The 19,256-nt window shown below is 37.6% G+C and overlaps 5 protein-coding genes across 8 annotated transcripts; 3 read left to right on the top strand and 2 right to left on the bottom strand.

The window, feature by feature from the left end:
* Positions 1-87: 87 nt before the first annotated feature.
* On the top strand, positions 88-4,027 carry LOC104754530 (putative inactive histone-lysine N-methyltransferase SUVR1). The gene is made up of 11 exons (XM_010476742.3): positions 88-340; positions 720-919; positions 1,019-1,060; positions 1,151-1,339; positions 1,412-1,688; positions 1,835-2,814; positions 2,919-3,172; positions 3,259-3,325; positions 3,414-3,464; positions 3,592-3,688; positions 3,791-4,027. Exons 2-11 carry the CDS (start codon positions 734-736, stop codon positions 3,817-3,819), a joined length of 2,172 nt encoding a protein of 723 aa, XP_010475044.1. The 5' UTR covers positions 88-340; positions 720-733; the 3' UTR covers positions 3,820-4,027.
* A 1,429-nt stretch (positions 4,028-5,456) lies between these two features.
* On the top strand, positions 5,457-7,331 carry LOC104754528 (acid phosphatase 1). The gene is made up of 3 exons (XM_010476740.2): positions 5,457-6,252; positions 6,458-6,667; positions 7,046-7,331. The coding sequence occupies exons 1-3, from the start codon at positions 5,825-5,827 to the stop codon at positions 7,221-7,223; spliced, it is 816 nt and encodes a 271-aa protein (XP_010475042.1). The 5' UTR covers positions 5,457-5,824; the 3' UTR covers positions 7,224-7,331.
* Positions 6,928-9,316, bottom strand: LOC104754529 (uncharacterized). Its single transcript, XM_010476741.3, has 5 exons — positions 8,936-9,316; positions 8,695-8,795; positions 7,581-8,601; positions 7,390-7,487; positions 6,928-7,219 (listed from the first exon to the last, which is right to left on the bottom strand). The coding sequence occupies exons 1-4, from the start codon at positions 9,020-9,022 to the stop codon at positions 7,416-7,418; spliced, it is 1,281 nt and encodes a 426-aa protein (XP_010475043.1). The 5' UTR covers positions 9,023-9,316; the 3' UTR covers positions 6,928-7,219; positions 7,390-7,415.
* A 146-nt stretch (positions 9,317-9,462) lies between these two features.
* On the bottom strand, positions 9,463-13,110 carry LOC104754527 (BRCA1-associated RING domain protein 1-like). Of its 2 annotated transcripts, none has more exons than XM_010476739.3 (13): positions 12,901-13,110; positions 12,758-12,811; positions 12,599-12,669; positions 12,160-12,500; positions 11,871-12,077; positions 11,401-11,670; positions 11,213-11,313; positions 10,903-11,089; positions 10,717-10,814; positions 10,524-10,614; positions 10,257-10,422; positions 10,039-10,157; positions 9,463-9,957 (listed from the first exon to the last, which is right to left on the bottom strand). In XM_010476739.3, the coding sequence occupies exons 1-13, from the start codon at positions 12,981-12,983 to the stop codon at positions 9,613-9,615; spliced, it is 2,133 nt and encodes a 710-aa protein (XP_010475041.1). In that variant the 5' UTR covers positions 12,984-13,110; the 3' UTR covers positions 9,463-9,612. The 2 variants fall into 2 exon arrangements, with proteins under 2 accessions (XP_010475041.1, XP_010475040.1); XM_010476738.3 differs by having other exon boundaries at positions 11,401-11,673; positions 12,901-13,106.
* A 228-nt stretch (positions 13,111-13,338) lies between these two features.
* LOC104754526 (phospholipid--sterol O-acyltransferase) lies at positions 13,339-18,248 on the top strand. 3 transcript variants are annotated; one of them, XM_010476736.2, is made up of 16 exons: positions 13,339-13,732; positions 14,129-14,264; positions 14,365-14,509; positions 14,605-14,774; positions 14,869-14,945; positions 15,200-15,416; positions 15,498-15,651; positions 15,984-16,083; positions 16,242-16,336; positions 16,652-16,703; positions 16,870-16,941; positions 17,111-17,279; positions 17,358-17,462; positions 17,541-17,625; positions 17,728-17,822; positions 17,941-18,248. In XM_010476736.2, exons 1-15 carry the CDS (start codon positions 13,490-13,492, stop codon positions 17,807-17,809), a joined length of 1,902 nt encoding a protein of 633 aa, XP_010475038.1. In that variant the 5' UTR covers positions 13,339-13,489; the 3' UTR covers positions 17,810-17,822; positions 17,941-18,248. The 3 variants fall into 3 exon arrangements, with proteins under 3 accessions (XP_010475038.1, XP_010475037.1, XP_087349742.1); XM_087493616.1 differs by having other exon boundaries at positions 13,362-13,732; positions 15,193-15,416; XM_010476735.2 differs by having other exon boundaries at positions 15,200-15,651.
* Positions 18,249-19,256: the final 1,008 nt, after the last annotated feature.

Below are 19,256 nucleotides of genomic sequence, written 5' to 3'. Positions count from 1 at the left end.
AAAACTAGTGTATAATATATATTGTGCTGGCCCATTTGTACTTCAATTTATCAACCTTTTCTCTCTCCCTCTCTCTGTATTGTCATTATGGCGTTTTTGCGTTTTGACAACATTGTCAGAATGGTAAAAGTTGCCTTTTAGTAATCCACAGTCTCTTCTACAGTGAGAGTCTCCTCTGTCTTACTCTTTAAGTTTTCAAATCTCTCTACAAAGAGAGAGACATTGATCCCCGAGAAAGAAAAAAACACAAGGATTCAAATCTCTCTGCAAGTTCGATAATCCAGTTCTCTTACGCCAAATTCAACCCTAAAATCAGTTTCAGAGTTCCTTCTTTTTGCTGGTAAGTTCTTCTCATTATCTGGAATAGCTTCAATTCTATTTCGTGTCCACCATAGATAATCTCGAGACCCTTGCTTGCTCGACTTTTTAGGGTTTTTCTACATTTGTGTGTTTACCGTTGTGGTCTGTTCGGTTTCCCTCTGGAAACAAAAATAAAGTTCCAATCTTTTTGGTGGGTAAAAACTAAAAAAGTATCTGTATTTTGGTTGCTTTAAGAGTCACATTAGTTTCGTTACTCATCTAACCCTCTTTACTCGTCTCTGGTTTTTCCCTCCTTCACCCGGGGAGAGGAAGATGAAAGTTTTCGTTTTTGTTACTTTTCTCTGTTTTTTTCCTCAAGTTTTGTGAGTTCAGTGTTTAATTCGGCCTTGTTGTTGCAGAGAATTTTCTAAAAATGGCACCAAATCCCAAGATTAAGAAAGCTTGTGCTGCCATGAAGCTTTTGGGAATACAAGAGGCGAAAGTAAAATTGGTCCTCAAGAACCTTCTCGAGGCTTATGACAATAAGTGGGATTTCATAGAAGCTGAGGACTATAAGGTTCTCATTGATGCAATCTTTGAGGAGGAAGATCCGCCACAGGTTTGTTTTCTCTGGTTTAATCACTTTTGAGTTTCCTTTATTTGAATTTTTCATATTCGAACTAAGTCAATTATCTTTCTTAATATTTCTGTGTTGTAGGCCACTGAAACGAAGAAGAAACAAGAGAAAAAGGAGATTAAAGTAAGCTCACTTGTCATGATTTGATGACACTTTCCGGGTGTTTCTTTTTTTGTCTTAAGGTTTTGATGTTCTTGTTTATTTAATCTTTAGAGAGTTGCAACGACCAGGGGGAAGAAGATAACTCAGCCTTTGGTGAATGATGAAGAAGACGAGATGGATGAAGATGAAATTCCTTTGAAAAGGAGATTGCGCCCAAAGCGAGGACGAGGTTGTGACAACAACACAAGCCTTAGCATATGCAGTGCCATATCACAGAAGTCAAACAAAGATGCTTCCAAGGTATGTTTCTTCATCTGTGTCTCGGGTTTCTTAGTATCATTATATAAACATGTGTTTATTTGGTTTTAACAGATTCTTCCTGAAGAGGAAGATGAAGATGATGATGAACTACCACCTTTAAAGAGGTACATACGCAGAAGTGGTGAAAGAGGAATGTCAATGACTGTGTATAACAGTAATGCAAGTTCTAGCTTCAGCAGTCGCATGTCAATGGAGCCCGAAGAAGTACCATCAATACTTCCATTGCCAGCTGTTCCTACGCAAGATGAAAAGGACTCTGAGGACGGTGCACTTATTATTCTCAACGATGAGGATGAGCCCAATACCGATCATAAGCCTCTGATTTTAGGTATTTTTTCATGAGTGCAAGATAAAACTTAGTAATCTTTCTTGTATAGCTTTTATGTGGTTGTGATGAGATGTTAAAGCCTTTGCATTTTTAGTCTGATCTGTCTCTTGTAATGATTCCTTTTGACACTTCTTCACATTATTCAGATACAGGGAACTGCTCGGCTCCCATGCTTGAGATGGAGAAATCAAATACTCATGTGGAAGAACGGGATAGAGAAACTGAAGAGATTCTCTGTATTTCTACTACCAAGGATGTTCCTCCTTCAGCTACTGCTGCTTCAGTTGAATTAGCTTCTTCGACTTCTGGTGAGGCGAAGATCTGTTTAACTTTCGCGCCTGCAACTGGAGAAACAACGAATTTGTGTTTGCCTTCTATGGATGCTTTTCGAAGAGCAATGGAAGAGAAGTGCCTCAAGTCATACAAAATTGTTCACCCCGAGTTTTCAGTCCTTGGGTTCATGAAGGACTTGTGTAGCTGTTACGTAGACATGGTAAACAATTCAACCAACCAGTCACTTGAAACAGAAACCGTGAGTAAGGTGGGTGATGAAAGCGCTGCAGCTTGCATTTCGATGGGGTTGGTAGTTGTTCCTGAATGCGAGATCTCTTCAGATGGCTGGAGAGCAATTAACAATGTAAAGGACATTACTGTTGCTGAAGAAAACGTTGAGATTCCATGGGTGAATGAGATCAACGACGAGACTCCTTCACATTTCCGTTACATGCCTCAGAACTTTGTGTTTCGAGATGCTCCAGTGAAATTCTCACTCTCAAGTTTCTCTGATGAGCAAAGCTGTTCCTCTTCTTGTATCGAAGATTGCTTGACTTCAGCAATGCCTTGCAACTGTGCAATTGCTGTTGATAACGGGTTTGCTTACACAGCAGATGGCGTTATTAAAGAGGATTTCTTGGAAGCTCGGATCTCTGAGGCGCGTGATCAAAGGAAGCAGGTGGTTATGTTCTGTAAAGAGTGTCCATTGGAGAGAGCTAAAAAAACAGAGATATTGGAACCATGTAAAGGGCATTTGAAGAGGAAAGCCATTAAAGAATGTTGGATCAAATGTGGCTGTACTAAAAGATGTGGTAACCGAGTGGTACAAAGAGGAATCCACAACAAATTACAGGTAAAACAGTTACCTTAACCAAGTCTTTTCCGTGTTTTACGTTCATCTTGATATAGAAATCAACTAGTTTCCACTTTTGATCAATCACTTTTTTTTCATGTCAGGTGTTTTTCACACCAAATGGGAAAGGTTGGGGCCTTAGGACATTGGAGAAATTGCCTAAAGGGGCATTTATTTGTGAGTACATTGGAGAGATATTGACAATGTCAGAGTTATACCAGCGTAGCTTCGAAGATAAACTCAGTTTTCCGGTGATATTGGATGCACATTGGGGTTCTGAAGAATGGTTAGAGAATGACAAAGCTCTGTGTCTTGATGGGACGTGTTATGGAAATATCGCAAGGTTCCTTAACCACAGGTAATGGCTCGCAGTAATACACAGAACACAATTGGCCTTTTCTCTATATTCAACTAATGTTTCTTTCTGTTCTTTCATGTGTGTAGATGCCTTGATGCAAACTTGATCGAGATCCCAGTTTACGTTGAGACTCCATATCAGCATTATTATCATGTATGATGCAGTGGTGGTCTCATTTATAAACCTTTTCTCATCTGTTTCTTATGTTTTGTGAAAATTATATAACTGTAATCTTCTCCAGCTTGCATTTTTCGCAACAAGAGACATCGAGGCAATGGAGGAACTCACATGGGTGTGTAAAATTTCACGATCCATGATTATCTTATGCTGAGAAGTTTCTATATTTTTAATGCTTACAGATATCTTGGTATATACTATATACTTTGATCTGATGTGAATTATGGACTTCACATTTTCAGGATTATGGCATTGACTTCGACGATGACGACTCTCTGATGAAACCCTTTGAATGTCTGTGTGGTAGCAGATTCTGCAGGACCATGAAGCGATCAAAGAGTGAGTAATCATCAGAAGATTCTACTAGAGTTTATTGGTTATTTTACATGGGACTGAGTAATATCAATTCTGCATCTCACGGAATCTTTTGTTATGTTTCAGAGAACAAGCAGATAATGAACAGAGCCTGAGAATATAATGAAGAAGAAAAAATGACATGAGACCTATGTATTTTGGTGAATGGGACTCTCTCTTAATTAACAAACCGGTCCCGGTCAGTTGATTTTGTAGGTTGAACGAAAAGCTTAATCGGTTATTGTGAGATCAAACTCAGCAAAACTTGAGGGTATTGTGACTTTCCTTTAAATAGTAGAAGTTTGGCTAATCTTTAACTCTAAATCTCTCTTAAACAATCCATTTACCGTACTGTTTTGGAAATAGTTACGGACAAATGCATAGACAAGTTTGTACATTATAGTTTTTTCTTAACTATTAGTCAAGAAATTATGAAAATGGAATTATGCAGTGATTGTATTGTGTTTCCCGCACATGGTTTTGTTCATCTGAAACAAGTGATGACAGCTCAGATTGCCGCCGTTGAACAACTTTCTCACTATATTTAATTTGTTTTATAGATGAAATTAATCAGATGCCATAAACGATCTAATTAGTTAGGAAACTATAAACAATTCATGTCATCTTTTTTCAAAGTGTTAGATCGGTGTATCTCTTTTTGACCAGTCTACGTACTTCTTGTGTAATAACTGTTTTGTTCAATGAAGAAAAGCTTTTACTAAAATGGTATCCTAAAATGTATCATGATCACGCGTATTTCAATCTATTCATTTTGTAGATGAATTGGCAGTTGACAACAATAAGCATTTAATTGTAGTCCAACGGTACGTGTTTCTAATGTCAACCACTGACTCGTAACGATTTATAGTGGAACTACATTATTAGATGAATGTTGGAGAAGAAAACAAATATTTCACAAGTCGTAATGTGTATATTTCACTATATCATTCAAGTAAGACTACCATATTGATCTACTCATCTACACACACAAAAAAAAAAGGATTTTAGAGTTGGAGATTGTATATGTAAGTTAAAGTGGCAAGTGGAAACAAGTTTGAGTTGTTCAGGACGAACATGGTTTGCAACTTCTGTATGCATGTATTAATTAACTATGATTTAAGATTTGTCTCCATCTATCGACATCGTTGCTAGCAAACCAATATTTCAATTTATTCACCGATTTTTATTTATTAAAAATATAATTCCATGTGCTTCCATTCCAACTCTCCCAATCAATTTTGTCACCATAACCTGACCACTTCCTCGAGATCTATATGTCTCTTTGTCCTTTCCATTTCATTTGGCCGTACTATATTTTTTTTTTTTAGAAATATAAACAACTTTTGTGTGTCATATTTTTTAGCTTATGTAAACGGTGAGACTCTCGATCGTGTGTTACTATTTGCGTTGGAGAAGAATGAATCTTATTGATTCGATGTGAAAAGATAATACAGTAAATGCCTAATTTGGACATTTTTGTTTTAATTGCATCGTTTGATTTCAACTGTTAGAAAAGTAAGTAGTACTGACAGTTGTTTGATTTTGATTGCATCAATTATTATATCTACAACTATTCCACACTATCATCCATCTCGCTTAAATTCCAATTTTTTTCTTTCTCAAATATTAATTTCCGATAACATATACTTGCACTATGTATGTGCCGATAGTCAAATAGATTATATTTATACATCTAGATACATGTTGCAATGTTTTTTGACAATTATATCGCCATTAATCAAGGAGATCAATTGCTCATACAATCATACTTCTTAGCGATTATCTTTCTTATCCTCATCTTTCTCCTTTTTTAATTCTTTTTTCTCCCGCATATTAAGCTAAACTTTCATAATTTTGTCCCCAATAAAAACTTGTAAAGTTCGATCATATGACAACGATATAATCGAAACCCTAAAATATATAACTACAACCAAATATTATTTAAAAATGATTTAATGAAACAAACATGGGTTTAGATTTGGATATTAATAATTCTTTTCCTTTATTATTTAGCTAGGTCCACTTCTGACTCTTCTACTTATACTACTCTTCTTCTCTATTATACACACTCGTGATCAAACTATCTCAAGATCCAAAAACTCTTTTTTCTTTCTTTCAAACATGGACCGATCCATGTTTCTTTCCCTAGCATTAGCCTCACTCTTGGTCGGAGTCGTCTCAGCTGGTGACTGGAACATCTTGAACCAACTCAAAGGACTAGGTTCGTCGTCAAGCCAGAACGTTGCCGTTTCTTCAGCGATCAAGACGAACTTGAAAGGGTACTGTGAAAGCTGGAGGATCAACGTGGAGGTTAACAACATCAGAAACTTCGATGTGGTGCCTCAGGAGTGTGTATCGCACATTGAGGACTACATGACTTCATCGCAGTACAAGGATGACGTGGCGAGAGCCGTTGATGAGGTCATTCTTCATTTCGGGAGCATGTGTTGTAGCAAGTCTAAGTGTGATGGTATGGACGCTTGGATCTTTGACATCGACGACACGCTTCTCTCTACCATACCTTACCACAAGAAAAATGGCTTCTTCGGGTAAGTTATATTCTCTCTACCTTAACCGATTTGAATTGACGTGTGTGTTACTTTTTACTTATGAAGTCTAGTAAAAAAACCCTAGCACTGACTAAAGAGATTAAAATTTAATTTTCGGTTCAGTTTAGTTTTTGGATTAAACACATGGGTTAATTTTCTTGTTTTCTCTCTTTTTTTTTTCTCATGATAATGGATTGAAAAACAGAGGAGAGAAGTTGAACTCGACGAAATTTGAGGACTGGATAAAGAAGACCAACGCACCATCAGTACCACACATGAAGAAACTGTACCACGAGATCAGAGAAAAAGGCATTAAGATCTTCTTGATCTCTTCCCGGAAAGAATATCTCAGATCCGCCACCGTCGACAACCTCATCCAAGCCGGTTACTATGGCTGGTCCAACCTAATGCTCAGGTACAACTAAACCGGATATCGAATTTCAGTTCATGCATTCTTTAAACCGGTAATAACCATTGAAACCTTGATTAGCTTCACATCCACCACAAATGCCAAAACGGATATTGTAAACCAAACTCTAATCGGTTACTAATTACTATAGTCTCCAAACCAAAACGAACCAAAATGTCAAGTTTGTCCAATCTAAGTTGAGATACATCGATTTGGTTCATATATTCGTTAAACCAATTCATAACCAAATTGAGTGAAAAGCCAAGTTTCTCCAATCCTTAATACCTGAGTAGTTTCCATTTCACTTCAAGTGAGCACAAAACAGATTTTATACACCCCTCTAGTTATTCTGGTTTACTCTAACAAGAAAACTGAACAATGCAGGGGGCTAGAAGATGAGCAAAAGGAAGTAAAACAGTACAAGTCAGAGAAGAGGACATGGCTAACGAGTCTTGGTTACAGAGTCTGGGGAGTGATGGGAGATCAATGGAGCAGTTTCGCAGGTTGTCCTCTTCCCAAGAGAACCTTCAAGCTCCCTAACTCAATCTACTATGTGGCCTGATCAAAACAAAACAAAACTATGATTCTTGTTTTCTCCCTTTTTCGTGTCATTTTTATATCAAGAGACTTAAAAAAACAAAGGTTTATTGACCAATACCAAACAAACAAATAGTATGGTTATATGTTACAAATCATATCAGACACGATCAACCAATGATTTACAGTACCAAGTGTTAAAATGACTGCTGCACCATTATTTATCTCTGTTCAAAGCTTTCTCCAGTCTTGCCTCAAATGGTGTTGAATGCCAATTCACGCTCTTATCCTGCACTTCCACAGAATTGTCATTCTCTAGAAAAATAGATTCTTACACTCAGTTGGTTTTAAAAGTGATATGCCTATTGTACTTCATTCTTACCTCTCTGTACTTGCTGGTGGTGTTCGGTATCCCCTTGAATGCAGTTTCAGAGCCGCAATCTATTGTCTTTGAGTGATTACCACAGTAACCACCAACTGTGCCTATAATAGGTGTCTCATCAGGGCTCTTGCTCGGTGATTTCCTGGGCGTAGATGAAGCCGAGAACTGTTTGATATCCTCCAATGTTAATGCGCATAATACAGGTCTATCATCATGGTTGATTCTAACCGGTTTTGATGAGCAGCTAGACTTGTGTTTCTCGGGTGTAGAGGTATACATAGAGACGCTATTGCAATCACTACCTGTCTCAGATGTTGAGAGCCACGTTGAAAGGCTAGCATCAATGGCCACTTCTTGGTTTCTCAGTTTCTTTGGTTTGAAGCTGAGTGTAATATCATCATTCTGCGGGTCTGTGCCTAAAGAAGAGGAATCCCTTTTTTCTGGTTGACCTGAGATGAAGTTAGAGTTCTCCTTTTGAGACTGTTTCTGCATTGTTCTCCCTTTGGATTTAGCGGATTTCCACTGAGTGAGATTCTCAACCGGGTTAAGTACTCCTTGGGCGGCATCATAGTGGTTTCCTGTTTTAACACTCTCAACAGAACTTCTCAGTTTTGCCTCAATCTCCTCTGTTTTATCCCCCAAAACTTCTTTGATTGGGTTATTATGCAAGTTATCATCACTAAATCCAACATCACTGTAATATTCTTCATCTTCATCGAAATCGCTTTCACTGCAGTCTAACTCATCCTCCTCTAAGTCATCATCGCTTTCTCTGCAGTTCTTGTATCTGTGGTTTGAAGGATACGAATCTGAGGAGTTTGAGGCAACGTCAACGATCTCTTGAGAAGAAGACTTATCAGTCTTGGTAGACTCCAATGGCCTCTCTTCAGATTTGACTTCTTCTGTGTTCTCTTCCGAGAGTTCAACTTCAACCACAATGTGTTCATAGGTTTTGACTTTAGAGTCAAATGTGACTCTCTTCCTAGTCGGGCTTGGACTACCTTTCACTTCAGCCTCGTCACTGTAAAATCAGCATATATTAGGTTCTGAACAAAGCTCAAAAAACCAATTGAATCTAGAGGAAACGGTACGAAACGAAATCAATCACACTAACCAAATCTCAGTGATTGGAATCACAGAAGCCTTCGGGATTTCGTCAACCGTGGGGAATCTAACATTCACATGATCAGATTTTGCAGATTCCACAGAGAGTTTCTAATGCATTAACAAACAAGTTCTTCGGGTCAAGCAAAATCAATGGAAGTTAAAATTGAATAAACACGGAGATGATCTATCTGGAATTTAGCGTTACTCAAGCAAATTCATCACAAAAGAGGTATTCTCAGGAAACTTACGTTTTCATTAGCTTGATCGGATTCTTCCCTGCGTCTCTGACGCCGGCGATTCTTCCGGCCACCGAAGCAACCCCAAAAGCAAACCATAATCTCCGAGATTTTCAAGGTCTACTGAGAGATGAAGAGTAATGCATTCGCGTGTTTCGATCAAGCATTAAAATAGGTCGACATTGAAATTGAGGAGGAGCGGGGGGTGTGGTGTTTGGTGGGGACGATCACTGAGAAGAGAGAGCGGGGGAAAAAAAGTGTTTGTTCAACTTTGGGAATTGGGGATTTAGGGTTTTTTATTTAGCAATTTTTCTTTATTTTTCCTTTTCTTAATTAATAGTGTGTGATTTGGGAAGATAAAGTAAGTGACCGTTACAATTTTGACCCACCAATGACACCTATCAAAGCTTTTTTAATTGGTCCGTTGCGCACCATTAATTTAATCACTTTATCGTTACACTTTAATTTTCATTAATCCCTATAAACATTAATTAATTTGTCATTAATCAGTAAGTTTTCCAATTCTTTCGAGATTCTTCTTTTTAATTTTTCTAATGGACAATAAATTATTTGTCTACAAAGACGAATCTGTTTTGTTATCTTACAAAAATTTTAGAATACAAGATTACAACAATCTTACGTATTATAGTGAAACTGAAACATGTCTGTGTATTGCCTCTTTAAATTAGCTAAATTATAGGGTGTATCTTGTAACCAGCGATGGACTCCAAAAGCCATGTGTGACCAACCAGCCGAGACCCAGTTTGACTAGCTAAAGCCTCTGCGTCATTAGCTCTTTGCCAAATAATCGTGACTTCTTCCCCTAAGGCGCATCCAATTGGAGGATCAATGTTGTAAACCACAATCGGTGATCTTTGGTCATCGGCACTGTTGCTACTTTCTGCACCTAGCTCATCCTCTGTGTTCAAGACTGTACCTCCAGCAACTTTGACTAGATTCTGAAGGTCTTCTTTGTATCCTTTGTAGAAATCTCCAAAGAAATAGAACTTCAAGCCATCAAAGAGCTTTGGTTTCTACTCGACAAAGAAAGTTTAGAGTTAGATATCCAAACACAGCACTTTCAAATTTTGTTTTGGTTTGTTTTTAATACTTACATTACTTGCTGCTCCGAGTCTTGCAGCTTTCGGTCCATCTTGACATCCTTGACTATCAAGATGAATCTCGAATGCTTCTTCATCAACAGGTTCAGAAGCTTCAAGGCTTGCTTTCATCCCTAGAAACAATCGCACGGTTGATAAGGCTAAAGATGAAGAATTCTTAATGGTGAAAAGTAAAAGATCATGAAAACTCCTGATTGAGCAAACTAACTTACAATCTGCATTGATAATCCATTTTCCATTCAGAATACCCATAAGAACCTTCAAAGTTCTTGTGCAAGCTCCTTTTTCGTCTGTAGAAGCAATCACATGTGTAACATTTGGGTTCCAGTACCTTGATATGGTTGCATTGAATTTAACGGCTAAACTTTCCATTAGGTTCTGGGGAATAGCAATGCAATGATAAAATTAGTCTTTTTGTTTACCAAAAGTGGTAAATCCACAAACAGAGTTTCTTATAAGAAGAGAAACTTTCTACTGACCTTATCACTCTTAGAGAGTGCTGATCCACAGAGAACAAGGTCTTTTGTAATAGCCGGCGTTTTTTCCAAAGAACATAGCTCAGCAGGAGTCCTGAGGGAGAGAGGTAATGAGATTTATTAGTTGCTATTATAAGAAAGAATAATGATGTCAAACCGTAAGTTTTAACATCATATGCTGAAAATGATTTTATACCTTTTTGGCAAGGGCTCAGCTCTGGATACGCGATGTCCAGACTTCTCGTTTGGGAATTTGACAGAAGAATGAGCCGGACAAAGAAGAAGAAAGTCCCCCTGTAAGAACCAAGAAAACAATCTCACATTACAATTGGAACTTTGGTAACTAATTCTTATGTGCAAATGAGAATGTGGGAAAACATACATAATCCCAACGGCATCTGGACATCTCCCTTGCACATGGAACATGATAGCTTCGCCGGCAAGACTTGACATAGCAGCCTAAGGCAGCCCCTTTTAGACTACATTTAGTGCACTTGATTTTCATTCCCCTTGCCAATTCTGGTTTCAGGTTCTTCACTGTGTCACCTTCATAATAAACTTGCGGTGCCCTGAACATTTATTCAACTTCTTTTTGTAATTTCATTATGCATAAGGGTTAAACACCGTAGCCAAACTATATGCACATGGACTTGCAGGATCAAAGATGAGAAATTGTAAGTTATTATGTATACCATTCGATACATGCACTATGGACATGGATAACATTGGACCGGAAGATGTCATCTCCAACCACTGGTTTTCCCTTAGAGTAATGCAGCATTTCTCCAGTGGCCTAACAAATATTGATTCAGCCAATTGAGTAATACTTCAGAAATACAAAGCTCAGTTTTTATTATGCAAAAGAAAGCTTCAGTTTTACCTCAGATACCCTAGCGGATTGGCAGAACCCACATATGGTTATGTTGGATGATGATTGATCGGAAACTAAATGTGGTGTAAAATCTGATGCCTTTGAGGTTTTCCCAATTTGCTGATCATCAGAGTTTGCAGAGCAGTTATCATTGCAGTCCATATCATCAACTTTTTGCATCAGGTTCTTCTCCCTCTTGGGAACTTTCAGATGATTCTCCATTGCTTCATAAGCGGTGATGTCACGTTTCCTTTTTGTATCTTGTTCTGTATGAGGTAACTGCTGGAGACAAAGGATCAATACACAATTTAAGTTGTTTAATCTCAAGGACAGGACCAACAAATTCAGATTGGTGGATATTCAAAACTGAAGTACACTATACTTTAAAATGTGAATCTGTGATTAAGAAAGCATCATAATTCATGAACTGAACTGATGAATCAAAAATGGTGAGCTTGTAAAGCAAGACGAGAATGCACCTGATGTTTCTGTACTTTAACATAATCAGTGGGATCATCTGACCGGAGGCTCTCCATCAACCGCAGCAAAGTCCCATCCTGAGTCTTAGGATTCGGATTGCTTTCACGGATACCACAAATCCGCTTCCTTGCAGCATTGCCAGGCTGCTCAGAAGCAGTGATGTCACTCGGATTTTTTGCAGCTTGTCCTTTATGACTTTCAGGTGTCTGCAGCAACGTAAAAAAGAGGATCATTAAATATTTAAATGTTGCCAGATGAATCAAAAAGATCAATTATATTTACTCTTACATGATAGCCAGCGTCGTTCTCTGATTCGAACTCATATAATGGGAGATGATCACGCAACTTCTCTGCAGTCCAATCCTGATGCTTAGGTCTTGGACTACTATCTTCAGAGGTCGGAAGAGGAGAACCATCACGACTAGAGAAATCACCACCATGATTGAGCTTGCTTGCATCCTTGTCAGTCATCTCAGAATCTTCAGATCCACCGTCTTTTGGGCTGTTGGAATTGTTCAGTGCATTGCAATCATTCGGAATCTGTAATTGTGGGAGATGAACACTAACAGCAGCATTCAAGCTTTTGTAAATGCTTATAACACTTTCCATGAAATGAAGGTTCCTCTGAGCTGCACGTGAAAGTAATTTACACAGTTGTCTTTAACACGAATATTCATAGAGAGACAAAAACACATTGAATCATAAGAACACATTGAAAAGGACTAACCCTTTTTGTGATATTTAGATTTGCACACAGCACAGCTTGATTCAACTTTCGAAGATTTGTGTACACATGAACTGTCAAATCGATTCCAGAGATACATCAGAATCTAATTGAAAACAAATATGTAAAGAGAGAGTAACAGAGGGAAGTAGACAATCTTACTCGCAGAAAACGTGGTCACAAGGAAGCAACACCGGTCGATTAAGCAATTTCAAGCTGCAGATACATAAATAGATCATTGTTACCAATCCAATAACACCATGAAAATAATCACTAATCGAACTTATTATGGAGACGAAACGAACCAGAGAGGGCACTTGAGCTCGAGCTCGAGCTTCTGGAGATGGAGAACCCATGGATTCATCAGCATGTTGGTAAAATCCGCCATTAGAGTACCAAAAACCAGATCTGAGTGACAAGAAGCTATTTGATGCCGAAGAGAAGAAAGACGCTTCCTCGTTTCGTCTCCGTGCGATTAGTATTTACTTTGAGAATATTGGGACGCGTGTACGATTGATATCAAATGGCGGGCGTTTTCTGTTTTGATTAAGCGGGAGAAAATGTGAATTAAACCGCCAGCTTGTTTGTTACGAAAATTTCGAAATATTTTGAATTTTCAGTTTCATAAGCCCACTAAAAGCCCATTTGTTTGTTACGACGAGATAAGGATTGAGGAATAACTAACTCTAACCCTCTAGATTGTTCCGAGGGTTTTTATTGGCTTAGGGGTATATTTGGAAAGTGAGGACGCTTCCAAAAACTTTTCAACTCTTCCTCCCAAAGGTCCCCAAACAGCACACACGCTCTCTCCTATCTCTCTCCTCTCTCTTACTTTTCCTCCTAAACTCTGGGCTCTGGCGAAGGAATGAGAAGTAGTTAGAGACACCGCGAACGATGGGAGCGAATTTGAAATCGATAACGGCTTCTTTCACCGTCATCGCCGTCTTTTTCTTGATTTGTGGTGGCGGAGCTGCGGTGGAGGATGAGACCGAGTTTCACGGCGACTACTCCAAGCTGTCAGGTATAATCATTCCGGGATTCGCGTCGACGCAGTTGCGAGCGTGGTCGATCCTTGACTGCCCATACACTCCGTTGGACTTCAATCCGCTCGACCTCGTCTGGCTAGACACCACTAAGGTACGTGATCTTCATTTCCGTCGTTTGATCATCGCTCCCTATTGTGTCGGTTGAGTTCCTTCTTGATGATGTATCGCGAAGAAGCATGTCTCATCGCTCTTACTGATTCATCAATTTGTCGACATTGACGCCTCTTGTTGATATTTCTTAATCTGAGATTAGAGTCATAGAAAACAGTTGACTCCGCTAGTTTTTTCCATCGCTTTTGGTTCACTGAATGTTGTGCGATGAACGTTAAATTAGTATTCGCCTTGTTTGGCTCAACTAGATCTGCAAGTTGTTCAAGGATAAGAGTGTGCTCCTTAGTAGTTAGAAAACGTTAGGTCAAACGTTTTACAAGTGCATTGTGATTCATTTGTTTGTTGATTACTGATCAACGTGATGGATTGTTTACAGCTTCTATCTGCTGTGAACTGCTGGTATAAGTGTATGGTGCTAGATCCTTATAATCAAACGGACCATCCTGAGTGTAAGTCACGGCCTGACAGTGGTCTTTCAGCGATCACAGAATTGGATCCAGGTTACATAACAGGTACTTTTGAATTGTTTTTCTTTCTTTTGAGTTTTCTTGAATTGAATAATCTTTTTGTTGTGATAATATGGCTAAGTACAGTAACTTGGTTGTTTTTCAGGTCCTCTTTCTACTGTCTGGAAAGAGTGGCTTAAGTGGTGTGTTGAGTTTGGCATAGAAGCTAATGCAATTGTCGCTGTTCCATACGACTGGAGATTGTCACCAACCAAATTGGAAGAGCGTGACCTTTACTTTCACAAGCTCAAGTTAGTTCTCCTCATCAGGCTATTATCTTTTATCTTTTTCTTTCTTTCTTTTATGTAAGATAAGCAAAGAGCTCTGTTCGTCTTTTCTTTTGCAGGTTGACCTTTGAAACTGCCTTAAAACTCCGTGGCGGCCCTTCTATAGTTTTTGCCCATTCAATGGGTAATAATGTGTTCAGATACTTTCTGGAATGGCTGAGGCTAGAAATTGCACCAAAACATTACTTGGAGTGGCTTGATCAGCATATCCATGCTTATTTTGCTGTTGGTACTGCCCAAATATCCTCAACTTACTATTTTAATTTTTATCTACTTTGTGACCTGATGTATTGAGCTCAATACCTGATTTGTTGTTGATTTAGGAGCTCCTCTTCTTGGTTCAGTTGAGGCAATTAAATCGACTCTCTCTGGTGTAACATTTGGCCTTCCTGTTTCTGAGGTGACCTCTGACTTCTTATTAGTTTTAATTAGTTGATATCCACCAGGTCTTATAATTCAGGGATTTTTCCTTTGAAAGTGTTAGTTTTGTTAATCAAACAGCTGTACTCGATATTGTATCTGTAGATCTAGAAGTGGCTAGTTGTTAAGGAACATATTGTGGATAGTATACCTTTCAGCGGTATTTGCTAATACAGCTAAACCACATTGTACACTGACATGCGCTTCTCATGTTTTTTGTTGGCAAGGCTTCAGGGAACTGCTCGGTTGTTGTCCAATTCGTTTGCCTCTTCGTTGTGGCTTATGCCATTTTCAAAGAATTGCATAGGTGATAACACATTCTGGACGCATTTTTCTGGTGGTGCTGCAAAGAAAGATAAGCGCGTATACCACTGTAATGACGAGGAATATCAATCGAAATATTCTGGCTGGCCGACGAATATCATTAACATTGAAATTCCTTCCACTAGCGGTAAGAATCTGTATATGCAACGAAAATTAACACCAAGAATGTTCCCTCTTATATTTCGTTCCTTTGATGCGTATCCAACAGTTACAGAAACAGCTCTAGCCAACATGACGAGCATGGAATGTGGTCTTCCCACCCTATTGTCGTTCACAGCCCGTGAACTAGCAGATGGGACTCTTTTCAAAGCAATTGAAGACTATGACCCAGATAGCAAGAGGATGTTACACCAGTTAAAGAAGTATGTACCTTTCTTTTTGATAAGAAATTATGCTCATCGACCAACACTTGCTGGCTCCTTGGACTGCAAATTTTTTGTTTATCTTAATATAAGAGAATAAGTGTTATCGAAAACGTTATTATTGACTATCAGTGTGCCCTCTCTTTATATTATAGAGTGTCTCTGTCGCTTACAGTTATGAAGGCAAAAGAGGGTTATTTAGTTGATTAATTTTCACAATTGTGTAGTTTGTTCTGACTCTGGCAGGAACTAGTAGTGTCAATTGTGTTTTACAAATCTTAGTCAATCTTCAAAATAAAAATTATATATAACATGCTAAGTGTACTTTGCAGGTTGTATCATGATGACCCTGTTTTTAACCCTCTGACTCCTTGGGAGAGACCACCTATAAAAAATGTATTTTGCATATATGGGGCTCATTTAAAGACAGAGGTATGATGCATTCTCCATATTACATTATGTGTCTGTTTTGTTATTATATCCTTTTTGTTTTGCAAATGCATTCTCTATTTGATTTATGCTTTTATCATCTCACTTGCGTCTTATTCTAAGTGTTAAAGATTCTAAATGTACGAAGCTGTCTGTAATAGGTTGGTTATTACTTTGCCCCAAGTGGCAAACCTTATCCTGATAACTGGATCATTACTGATGTCATTTACGAAACTGAAGGTTCCCTCGTGTCAAGGTAAATTTCCGCAATAGCAGAAGTAATCAGGAATGCAAGGTCTTCTGTGTCCGTCTAGTGGCATGTTATCTTATATGCATAAGCTAATTATTGAAGAACTTAAGTACTTTTTAATCATTCCTTTTGAGCTTAGTGAATGGTCAGTGGCTTAAAGTAGAAAGAGCTGTGAAACTATTGCATGAAACATGACACTTATATCAAAAAGAACTCACTTCTGAACTTTGTATAATTAGGAGTAGTCGTCCTTTTAAACTTTTTGCTTAAGTAACCCTAGTCCGTAGACTAGTTCATATCTTCTTACTACAATATTTGCAGGTCTGGAACTGTGGTTGATGGGAATGCTGGACCTATAACTGGGGATGAGACGGTAAGTTCAGAAGTTGGGTTTCAAATTATTGTGTTGCAAAACTACTTAAGACTAATAATACAAGATTTACTTCTGGAACACTGCTTGCCATGTTCTCTAGTAAACTGCAATACTGACTCTCCACTACTTTTACTGAATCACTGATTATGAAATTGATCTCTTATAGGTACCCTATCATTCACTCTCTTGGTGCAAGAATTGGCTCGGACCTAAAGTTAACATAACAATGGCTCCCCAGGTACCCTTTTTCAGTTCTTCACCTTAAATAAATTAAACTTTAAGTGCACCTTTCTGGTTATATGTTAAGTCACCAGCAATTTTTCCTCCTAAAAATCATATATATCTGTACATCTCAAGAACTCGTATAAAGTTATAATAGATTCTCATTGGGATAAAAAAAACAACAGCCAGAACACGATGGAAGTGATGTACATGTGGAGCTAAATGCTGAACATGAGCATGGGTCAGACATCATAGCGAACATGACAAAAGCACCAAGGGTTAAGTACATAACCTTTTATGAAGACTCTGAGAGCATTCCAGGAAAGAGAACTGCGGTCTGGGAGCTTGATAAGAGTGAGTAACGAACATATGAAAGAAGCAGCACTCAGAGAATCTTGCATTGGTAACGAGCCAATAATCATTTTTGTGCAGCAAATCACAGGAATATCGTTAGATCTCCAGTTCTGATGCGGGAGTTATGGCTTCAGATGTGGCATGACATTCAGCCTGGTGCGAAGTCCAAATTTGTCACCAAAGGTAAAAGAAAAAATTCATTGGCTCTTCTATCATCAGTTCATGTTGCTTTTGGGTACAAATGTAAATACTTTGTCGCAGCCAAGCGCGGGCCACTTAGAGATGCGGATTGCTACTGGGATTATGGGAAAGCCTGTTGTGCTTGGCAAGAATACTGTGAATACAGGTTTTACTTCCCATCCAAAGTTTCTTATCTTATCTATTATTTTGGAATCTGTAATTTACTGATCTGGTTGCTGTAATTATATTTGTGAAATCAAATATACAGATACAGTTTCGGGGATGTTCACTTAGGACAAAGTTGTAGATTGAGGAACACATCTGCTAATATGCTGCTCCAGTACATATAAATTTCCTGTTCAGGTCACATTACTTTTAACATTTTTCCCACACTCTCTTTTTATCGTGGATATAATTTGGATGTCACACAAACAACAAAAATCTTTAACCAATTTTACTTTCTTTTTATAACTTTTTACAGCAAATGACCTATTCCTTCATCTGCATTTTACTCTCCCGGTTAGAAGATAGAAAAAAAGGTTAAAAACGGTCAATTCTTATTGCTCTCTCTATTTCTCACGCAAAGGTATTCTTTTGTGAATTTTTTTCTATTACGAGCATATGATATTTTGGGTACAGCTAAGAGTGCAGTTACTTTGATCGTCACGGCTAAAGTAGTGTAAACCCATATTAAAAGAATTTTTCTTTTTTTCTTCTTCTTTTAACTTCAAGTGCGATTTGGTCTATTCCCTTTAAAATTTCAATAGAGAGAAAAAAAACAATTCTGAATGTTGTTACTTTTGCTTGGTAGTACCATTTATTCTCTAGCTTATTGAGTTCGCAAAACCGTATGGAAGACAATGAAGATTTTATTTGAATTAATGATAATAAACACGACATTGTTATCATGACCACACAAAAAAAAAAAAAAAACATTGTTATACTTTTCTGACTGAATTATAGAGGGATAGATGATTTTTTTATGATTAAACCGAAATATATCTTTATTAATGTATCTTTTATCTATAGGTATATATATTTCATAACAAGTTAAAAGTAATAGTTAGGAAATAAGAAGTGAATCTTTTACTTTTTATGGATTTTACGTTTTCTGATAAGCAACTGGGAGAGGGGGAGAGGGAACAAAGCATAATTAGGTGGAAGAATTAAAGTGCTAGGTGGTGTGATGGTTTGGTTGAACATGAGTTTTGAACTTTTTATACGAGAGTTAATACTTTATATATATCGATATTAAATGTTTTCAGTCAATTTTATGGTCCCCCTCAAATTTGGGTCCTTTGATTTTTTTCCATATTTGCCTCCCTTATTAAAAAATAATGGACATGCATCCGTTCATTTTTCTTGTGTATTTTAATAACTTGGCATTATTTTTTCAGTATATTGGACATGAAACTATCCAACACACGTCAATTTTCATAACTTCGTAAGAAAAGATTAGTTTATAGTATATTATATGATTAACATAATAACTTAAAATAAATCTAAAATACTAGCTAAATGTTACTACTTCTTAAAATGTTATAATAAAAATAAGAATATATATGTATTAATTCATTTAGATACTATCTTTTCTCATATATAGTATATCTATAATATATGGGTGATTCTTAACATCCTACATGTCAATTAACTATATACAGTTGGGTATTCATATGGGTTTTAAATGATTAATTTTGACATTATGGTTTTAAAATATTTAGTGTGATGTTAATAACTCCTATTTTAATCGAAACTCAAACTAATTGCAAAATCTGTTGATATAAGGGATTAATAATT

Source organism: Camelina sativa, chromosome 17 (assembly GCF_030686135.1).
Source record: "Camelina sativa cultivar CO46 ecotype springtype chromosome 17, ASM3068613v1".
In the NCBI taxonomy this organism is placed as follows: domain Eukaryota; kingdom Viridiplantae; phylum Streptophyta; class Magnoliopsida; order Brassicales; family Brassicaceae; genus Camelina; species Camelina sativa.
Note: the sequence above shows the minus strand (reverse complement) of the source record. Positions and strands in the feature narration are given on the sequence as shown.